Here is a 10,098-nt window from a genome sequence, read left to right as displayed (position 1 = left end):
TTCCACAACTACTTGCTCCTAAAGGGTAGTCTGCCTTGGCCTTTGCTCCAATAGCAAGCACCATGAGGACTCACGCAATCCTCCCAACAAAACTATTGCCATCAACACTTGTTTTTACTGCTCAAGTGGCTGTCTTGCTCAGCTGAGTAGGAGGACCATGTTGCTGTGCTCTCACTAGTCAGCGTTTCTATTTGCTATGCCACTTCACCCTGACCTGCCTGCTCCTGAATGATTAACTTCTTGGAGCTGGAGATCCATCTTCACAGCACCAAGCCTCCTGTGCTGTGAGTCTGGGAAAGCATGTGGAAAGAGATATAGTGACCGTGCCTTCTCTTTTTCACTTCTCACACAGCTGGGTGAAGATAAATTTTACATTAGATGTTGGGGATCTGAAGGATACGTGTTGTACCTCCAGTACAGACAGGGTGTTAGCACTGTCCGTGAATGACCCCAGCTTTCCCCCAAAAACCTAATAACCTGAGTTCTTTTCTTTAAAGGACAATGCCTGAACATGTCCCAGGATAGAAAAGTAACAACAGGGGCTCTAAACTTGCTTTTGCAGACAGTTGCTGTGCCAGCATGGGGGAAACTGAATAGCAGGGTTAAGTAGAGATGTCTGTTATTTATTCATCTTTAGATACAAGCAAAACTTTTAAAATTGAGTAGCTGTGTCTTCCCTTGCAGTCTGCTCCATGGTTTCTCTCTCATCATAAAGAGATATAGCCTCTAACTGGTACACAACTCTACTCTCGCACCAGACCACCAGCAGCACATGAGAGGACTAAGCAGGCACTGCTGTTGAAGCAGATGCCCTCACCTGCCCTGTCCCTGTCCGTTCCTTTCCACCCTGTGCCCCACCCCACCCCGTCTTATGGCAGTCCTGTGGTAAACAAGACCGCAAAGTTGATTCGTTCTTGCCTGCTGAGTTCCCCAACTCCATTCAGTGAGCAGGCACCTAAACTTGTGCCAATGTCAGTGACAGGGTCATTGTAGAGATGGGGATAAGCTGCTAGCAGTGGGTGGGTAGGGGGGACTTTGAGGCCAGTTTCTGATGATACGCAATGCCCAAGGAGCAACATTGTTTCATTATATATGAATCCTGCTGATACAACAAATTATAGATCAAGGGGGAGGCTGGGATTTCTCTTGCTTTCATCTCTAGCTCTGGCTGCTGTAGCACCTCTTTCCTTTTGAACCACCCCCTTGTCTTAAAGTGAGGATTTTTGACAGCCACCCCAAAAACACCTGGCAGGACAGGCCTATTTTTGCCAGTGCTCTGCCAATTTGGGCACTCTTGCACACATGTTACTTCACCATCATCAGGGGCCATAGAAGCAAAAAGATGCAAGCTCTTCATAAGTGTTTCTGAAGTAATCCAGTCTTATTCTACCTAGAGCAGGTAGATTTAGGGAAACCAATATGTGCCACTTTCTGCATCTTTGTCCATGTGTTTGTACACATGGAAGGAGAAGTCATTGTGAGAAACACATTTTTCTGTTCATTCTCTCTTGCTGTTTACACTTGTAAGAAACATAGCATGTACAAGAAGAGCAGGATGCTCTACAGGTTGGTGTGGTAGCCTGTCAGTGGGATGACATGGTTTGTATCCACGTACCAAGCTTCAGAAATGCCCTGTGAAGCGAGAGCATTGTTCAGTCTCCCAGTGTTCCCATTCACCATGCTCAAACAGCAGTAGTAGGGATATGAGGGGACTCGTACTAGGGACACTGAAATAGTGGTAATGTGGAGGAAACACACTTGGTGACACTGGAGTTGTCTCTGATATCATTCCACAAGTGACAGAATGTGAGTGGAGTTTTATGTAATCCTTTGGGCAGGCTCACCTTGCAACAAAAAAAAAATGAGTCTGCGGTCAGTCTGTGGTCTCTCAGTTGTGCATGCTTGCTGGGAAGGACTGAAACTTAGAAAAGGCAGTTCTTATTTGGGGGGGGGCTGGGGGGAGAAAAGCAGTTTCTGAATTTGTTAGAACTTTTTGCTCCGACTTAAGGTTCGTGTTTTGGTTTGGTTTTTTTTTTTAGAACAATAGTTTAAACCTGGTATATGTAAAAGAAAAAAAAAAAAAGTCCCATAAAGCAAGCAATGTTTGCTTGCTGTCATGGCTTAACTCTGGTCAGCAACTAAGCTGCTACCAGCTGCCTGCTTGCTTGCTGTTGCCCAGTGGGATGGCGGAGAGAATGGGAAGTACAAAAGTGAGAAAACTCGTGGGTTGAGATAAAGGCAGTTTACAGGTAAAGTAAAAGCTGCATATTTAAGAAAAGCAAAATAAGGAATTCATTTGACCACATCCCATGGCAGGCAGGTGTTCAGCCATCTCCAGGAAAGCAGGACTCCACCATGTGTAATGGCTGCTTGGGAAGACAAATGTTGTAATTCCAAAGGTCCCCCCTTCCTCCTCCTTCCCACAGCTTTTATGGCTGACCACGGTATGGGATATCCCTTTGGTCAGTTGGGGTCAGCTGTCCCAGCTATATCCACTCCCAACTTCTGATACACCTCACAGCCTACTTGCTGCTGGGGTAGTGTGAGAAGCAGTGGCTATGTAAGCACTGCTCAGCGATAACTAAAACATCCTTGTGTTATCAACACTCTTTTCAGCATAAATCCAAAACATAGCCTCATACCAGCCACTATGAAGAAAATTTACTCTACCTCAGCCCAAACCAGCATATTCTCCACCGCTTATTCCATACCATTTAAATCATGCTCAGGCTGCACACTATGCAAAACATCCTCATTAATGACCAGCCCTCTTCCCATCCTTTGATATACACACACAAATATCATTCCTTAAGTTTGTTGACCACCCTCCTGTAAATATCCATATATGTCCATAAAATGTTCACTCAGTTCATTCAGTCTATGACTTTGGGCTCCATCTGTTCTGGTGATCACTTGGGACAGGAGAGGTGGTGTCTTGCATGGAGTTATCAGGCACCAAAGCCAGCTCAGGTTGGGTCACTGCTGCACTTGCTCTGCTTCTTGTAAGGTTTGTCCTCCTTTGGTTTGGGTGGTTCTTGCTATAGTACTTCCTATAACATGCAACTCAAATCATGGGTTAGGATAATTTAAAGGTATATCCATTACAATCTCCACTCCTGGTCTCTTTGGACCAGACCATAGGGTTTAACACTGCAATGAATTCCTTCCCTTTACACTGCTCTGGCTTGAACTTATCCATGGACCCCAGTCCCTTAGGGCTGTACCTGCTCCAAGTGGAGCCTCATCTACAAGCCACCGACTCTTCAGGGGTATATCTGCTGCGGCATAGACTTATCCACAGCCACAGTTGTTTTGAGGTGCACCTGCCCAAGTGCAGCCTTATCCATGGGCGACAATCCCTTCAGAGATGTACCTGCTTTACCGTGGCCTTAACCCACAGCCACAGTCCCCTCAGGAGTATATCTGCTCCAGCATGGCCACAGTCCCTTTGGGATTATACCTGCTCTGTTGTGGACTTATTTACAGCCACAGATGCTTCAAGGTGTACCTGCTGTGGCATGGAATTATCCACAGCCACAGATGCTTCGAGTTGCACCTTCTCCAGTGTGGGCCACAATCCCTTTGGAGGTATACCTGCTGTGGCACAGACATAACCACGGCCCCAGATGCTTTGAGGTGTACCTGCCCTGGCATGGACTTACTCACAGAATCACAGAATTATCAGAGTTGGAAGGGACCTCTAGAGATCATCTAGCCCAACTCCCCTGCTAAAGCAGGATTGCCCAGAGCACATTACTCAGGACTGCATCCAGGCGGGTCTTGAAAATCTCCAGAGAAGGGGACTCCACAACCTCCCTGGGCAGCCTGTTCCAGTGCTCTGTCACCCTCACCGTAAAGAAGTGTTTCCGTGTATTTGAACGGAACTTCCTGTGTTCTAACTTGTGCCCATTGCCCCTCGTCCTGTCACTGGGAACCATTGAGAAGAGCCTGGCTCCATCCTCCTTCAACCCACCCTTTAGATACTTGTACGCCATAATAAGGTCTCCCCTCAGCCTTCTCTTCTCCAGGCTAAAGAGTCCCAGCTTTCTCAGCCTTTCTTCATAGGCTATTCACGGCCACAGACACTTCAGGGTGTCCTGATCCTGTGTGGATTCATCCTCAAACCAGGACAACAGGTCACAGTCTCTTTGACCTGAGTTCACACCCGAGTTCCAGCCTGTCCAGTACAGCAGCACCAGAACAGGAGCAGTGCCGTGGCCATCTGCCAGCCCAGGTGCATGGCCATTGCTGTTATCAAAATGTTCCCAGTCACAGTAGAGTAAGCTGCTTATGCAGCTGAGCAAAAGCAAAAAGCAACCACTAATGAGCACTAAGCTCTAATATACAGTAAGGCAGGCAAGCCCCATGGCAAGCACAGAAGGCTGCCAATTAATGCCTAAACAGCTATGACAGCTACAAATTCAATCCAGCACACTGCAGTCAAATCTCTTATTATCATGTGGTGAACACACCAGTAAGAAGATGAAGTGTCCAGTGAGAGAAAGGAAGAAATGTTCTTAGTTGCTCCAGTAGTTGCCCAGGAGACTGGGCTGAAACTCTGACTGTAGAAAGCTTAGGTTGCTTTACCCTCCCTCCTGCAAGAAAGATTTCTGATGCTTTTGAGAGTAAATAGACCAAGGAGTAGGGGCAAGGCTGGTTACAGAGCCCTGTGGAGTCTGGTATGTGAGTTTGTTATCCCTGACGGAGGATAGAGGGACTCTGAGCCATTTGAATGGAAACTGTAACAAAGCATGTGAGATATTTCTCTTTCTGGCTGGAGACCTGACCAATCTGGAGAAAAGAAAAGAAATGGAGTAAGTAGAGCTCAACGAGAACATGTCCCGAATACTGCTGACACTGGTGAGCTGTTGCTAACCTGGGGCACATCTTTGTTCATGTCTCTGAAATTTTGACTTGCCCTGCAGGTTGTGAAAAGAGGAAAGGAAGGTAGGTCTTCTCTCCGTACTCCTTTTGTCTGTAATGTATGTAGTAAGAGCCAAGCAGAGTTGCAGCTTTGCAGATGGTCTTAACATAAAATGAGACTGCTGGTGGAGAAGCTATGTGTTTGCATATAGGTTTGTACGTGTAGGTGCTCAAGGCTTGCTTAGCTGCTGCAGAGATGAGATTTAGCCAAGTGTGAGTTGCGTGCAGTCAGATGATATGCACTGTGGAAACTGCTACTGGGATAGCTACAAATATCAACTAAAGTCAGTGTGGTTTTCTGCTTGCCGGCCTCCTGATAAAGCAGTTAGGTTACCACAAAGAATCACCCATAATTCTGTCAGCCTCCGAATTGTTTATTCTTCTGGCTCTTCTCTCTGAGTTCATTCACACTGTGTGTCAGCTCTGCAGAGTTCAGACTGTTGTGACGAGACAGCCATATATGACAACAGATGCACACAATGGGTTTACACACCGTGTCCATAAAGGTGAAAGGAGCCGTTTCATGGTGCTGTGCCAGCAGAATCAGTATCTGCATCCTGCAGATGTCATTCTGCAAAAACCACCCCAGGCAGTGATTTACAGTTTATTGGCTGCACCAGGAAAGGGTGAGGGGAAGCCAGGTAGTGGTAGAAAAGCTGCACAAGGGAGGGAGTGTGTGACATGGCATTTCCTTTTCTGAATAAAGCTACATAACTATTATGTGTCACTGATACCCAAAGAAATTAAATAAATGCTTGAATAGCTATTGGGTAACAGCCCGTCTAAACTTCCCCAGGACTGGCCAAAGGGGTTTGCGTTTATCATGTTCCATACATACCTGCCACCCCAGAAGGTGTAAAGATGAAGAACAGCAAGAAGGAAGAGGAGGCCCAGGAAACTAGCAAGGCTGATGACACAGTGAAGAAACCATGGACTATTCCCTAAAGAGAAACAGTTGCTCTTTTAGGTACATCTCACAGACCGTTTGTTTACCCTGTGCCTCTGCCAGGATGGCATCTTCTAGACAATGCTATCTTTGTGCTGTACTTTGGAGGATGACCTGAGGTTGCTAGGATGCAGTGCCAGGCACGGAACTGGGAAGAAGCAATGTCCTCCCATACCCTTGATGGAGGAGCCTTGTCTTTTGCAGTATGGGCACTAATTTAGATCCTCCTCCCCACCAGTTCCAGTAGTCCAGCTGCAGGCCTTGCATGTGCATCCCAGCAAATTTCAGCTCTGATTCTCTTCCAGCCGAGTACTTCAGTGAAGCACACAGCTTCCCAGCAACACCTTCAACCTCACCTACCAGCCAGTGTTTGGAAGCTGTTACGTGGCTTTCAGTGTTCCTGTCACAACCTATGTGTAACCCAACAATTAGCAAGACATAATGGTACCACTGGATTACAATACATAGATCTAGGTGATTGTACCATTGCCGTCTTCGTGTGTCATGAACTTCTGAATAATCGTGCCTTTCCATTCAGCCCTGTTGGTGGAAGATAAGACCACTACATCCATCTCCTTTCCTAGAATTTGACAGAGGGCTTTACAGTTCTGACAGCACTTTTGTTTATCCTTCCCCCTCCTGACAGTTTTCTCACTGGAAACTTCAGCTCAGCTGCATGCTTCCTGCTGCAACCCTGCCAGTACCACTGGTGTTTGTCTTAGTGCATGAAGAGAGGGCTAAATGGGGTTTTGAACACTGAATACACAAAGAGGTGCTTACTTGAAGGATGACAGGCTATGGACTGGCTCCAGTTCCCAGTTGGGTGGGACACCGTGCAGGTTGTATTAGTCATGTTGGTGTCGTATGCTGTGAACTTGCTGAGAACAGTCACTGTCCCATTGTCATGACCTTCTTCCTTGGGGGTGGAATTGCTCTCTAGGACCCATGAGATCTGAGCAGCCGGTTTGCCTGCCGCTGCCTCGCACACGGGGTTCCCGTGATCATCGCAGTAGAGGGTCAGCCTCGGGGGGACTGCAAAGCATCAGGAAAGGGAGATACGTGGAGTTAGTTTGCTGAAGGTGGGACAGGATGTTCTTGTTCTCTGCCCAAGATGAACGCAGTGAAAAGAAGAGAACAAGGTCAGAGGTGCCATCCAATTACAGCGACATGGGTCAAAGTCACAGGAGACATTGTGCCTCTTTTTTCCTTTTGGACAACTGTCCCCCGTTCAGGTGAGTAACCACAGCCGTGTACCATTAGAGGAGGTTTCCCTGGACATTGCGGCAGGGAATTATCCCAAATACAAGGCTGAATTAGACTCTTGTCCTAAGTAGCCATTGTACATGTGATTTAAGATGTATTTGAATGTCAGCATAAGAGGAAATGGGTCCATTCTTACTGTCTGGAAAAGAACACCCCAGGTTTGGTAGAATATCTCAGCACTTGGAAGTGTTAGTCTCACATGCTTTAGGTCTCTCAAATTAGTGTATTAACGATTGATTCTACAGGATCACCGGATGCATATGCAGACTCCTCTGTTAGTGGATTAGATATTGCTTCACACCTGCCTTTTCTAACTAGACAGTGAAAAAGGGGGCAGCAGAAGGAAGAAGAGTTTTGGGAAATAAGGAGAAGGGAGACACGGAGCTCCTATCAGTGAAATGCATGACAGTTTATCTCAGCGAGAAATCTCTGCTTCTCACTGCACGCTTCCCCTGGTGCATGGGGAGAGGAGGCCCAGACATTGTCCCTTGGAGAACTATAAAGTGAGGAAGGAGTCCCTTACCCAGCACAGTCAGGTGGAATGTCTCGTGGAAATTCCCGTCTGCTGCTACTACTTCGCAGGTGTAATTTCCCTCATGGGCTGTTCCCACTTGACGTATCTCAAGGGCAGGATCCCGATCTGGTGTGAATTTCCAGTTTATGCTGTCACTGCAGTTTGTTCTGTCTGTCTTGTTCTGATCAGTCCTGTATCCCAGGCTGCAGGGGCCTCCAACCTTGGGGCTTATTTTCCATGCTACTATAGTTAGAACCGATTTGGGAGGGCAGGTGAGCACAGAGCTTTTACCTGCCATCACTGACACCCTGTTGATCCCTGAAGGAGAGAAAGAAGGAGAGGGATGTGTGAGAAGGTTCCCAGGGATGTCACTCACAGCCTTAGAGTTCTGGTCTGTGCTTCACAGAGTAACATCTGCACTGTTACATGACAGTGTGAGGCCCTGCCTGCACCAGCCCAAGAACTGCATCTCTCTTCTTAGGTGGGAATAGATCACCAAATTCATGGCTGTGTTCTCCTACATTTGTCTTTGTTTTCACTCCCTCCCTCTGTAAGGTCCTCTCCTTGGGACACTGGATTAATAACATGACTGGGAAGTGGAGTCTGTATGAGCTGCAGAGCCCATCAGTTTGGGGAGATCTCTTAGGTTGCTTTTCCTTGAGCATCACTGCCCAGTACGGCAAAGAAATGAATGTTTGAAGACATTCACCTCACTTTTGTGCTTGATGTAACCAGCCCTCCTAATCATGTCAAGCACAGGTGGCAACTGCCACTCTAAAGCTATATGAACCAATTTCCCTGACTATAGTGGTGACAGATGAAATAGTAGAGGAGGATGACATTTAACTGGAAAGAGAACACATTACTGTTTGCCATTGGATGCAGAGATTCCTGACAGACTCAAGTGGTGACCTGCCTCACCACAAACAAGAAAAACAAACAAAAATTTGCATAATTAATGTTGAATCAGGAGGAGAAGAGTTATAGCTGCATTTTCAGATCCCATGTTTTTGGAATTAGCTTTTCTAAGTATTTAACCAAGTTTGGAAAGGGGAAAGAACCTTTTCATTAAGTTTTATTAAAACTTTCATCTGAATGTATTGTCATAAAATCCCAGTATTCTTCATTTGTCAGGACAAGTCACTGATACCTAAGAGTAGCGCTTGATAGAGTGCTCAGACTGATCAGAAAAACTCCCATCAAACACAACCTGTTAATTATCATGAAAAATATCATACTCCAAGAAAATCACTACTAGTTTTCATCAAATCATTGAAAAGGCCAAGTTCAACATCTTATGGGTTGACAATTGACAGGGTCTAGTTGCAACTATTTGCAGGTTATTGGGTTTGCATGAAAAATTTCCTTCAGCAATTTGTAAAGATCCCTTCCCTAGATTTTTTTGTTCTTAAAGAAGAACTGAGTAAACAACACTCTGATACATTGCCTTTTCCTCCCCTGCCCTTATCAGAGAGTTGGTACCAAAGTACCATCACAAATACCTGTAGCTCCTGTGATCATAGTGGTGGTGGTGAGCAGAACAATGGTGTACATGGTCTTCCTGACAGCCTTCAAAGTAGCTCTTGCGTTTGTGGGTGATGTGGCTTTCTTGCACCATCCAGCTTGCTGTGATCTCCCCATCATTCCCTGCCAGTGATCCTCAGCAACCAGAGTCACTGCCCTTCCTGTGCTCCTGAGGGCCCCACAGTGCCGCTACAGAGGTGGTTCTTCTCTCTAGCACGGAGCTGCCTGTGCTGAGAATTGGTGACCGTAGAGGAAATGGTATTGTTATTTGCTTTCTGACCGTTGGCCTTGGCTATAGTGTTACTGTGGGAAGACAAACTCTATAGCAGAACTTGCACAAACTCTAAGTGTGATTTTTCATGTCTGGCTCTGATCTCGCAGTGAGAATTTTATCATTGGGAATAGGGGGAAAGATATTCTTAGCTTACCGCCTAAAGGACCCTCAACATGTTCCAAAAAATCTCTTAAAACAAATTTCTTTCCCACTCTGTCCTTCCCCACATACCTAACAGCCTAAGAAGACCTTTTCAATGAAAGGCACTGGCAATCACTTCTCCCCTGCAGGGAGGGAAGGTAGGAAGGTACATTGCACTTTTATATTACAGCTCTGTTTCTCTGATAAAAGTACGTCCATAGACAGTTAGGCTAAGGTTGCTTTTTTTGCACCACTGTTTTGTTTGGTTTTCAAACTGTTCTGGTACTATATTCACCCCATACGTAAGTGAACACTGAAGGTCATTCCAGTAGCGAGCTGCAGGATTCTGTTTAGAGCCAGAGTCGTCCCTGAATTTTTACAAGGTCCTTAAAGATATTTCCCTAAGCTACTACTGTCTGTCGTCCCAAGTGATTAAGACTGCTGCCTTATACCAGCAAAGACAGCTTCCCCAGATGTAAGTTGAACCTACCTGGAAATTAATGCACTGAATTT

General features: G+C 46.1%; 1 protein-coding gene across 1 annotated transcript; it reads right to left on the bottom strand.

Annotated features, from left to right (window-relative positions):
* Positions 1-6,339: 6,339 nt before the first annotated feature.
* LOC309674611 (cell surface glycoprotein CD200 receptor 1-B-like) lies at positions 6,340-9,200 on the bottom strand (the record flags this gene model as incomplete). Its single annotated transcript, XM_082486697.1, has 4 exons — positions 6,340-6,449; positions 6,650-6,901; positions 7,656-7,964; positions 9,149-9,200. The coding sequence occupies 4 exons, from the start codon at positions 9,198-9,200 to the stop codon at positions 6,340-6,342; spliced, it is 723 nt and encodes a 240-aa protein (XP_082342823.1).
* Positions 9,201-10,098: the final 898 nt, after the last annotated feature.

The sequence above is a fragment of the Vanellus vanellus genome (genome assembly GCF_965231255.1).
Source record: "Vanellus vanellus genome assembly, chromosome: 1".
Taxonomy (NCBI): domain Eukaryota; kingdom Metazoa; phylum Chordata; class Aves; order Charadriiformes; family Charadriidae; genus Vanellus; species Vanellus vanellus.
This window is presented reverse-complemented; position numbering and strand designations above follow the sequence as displayed.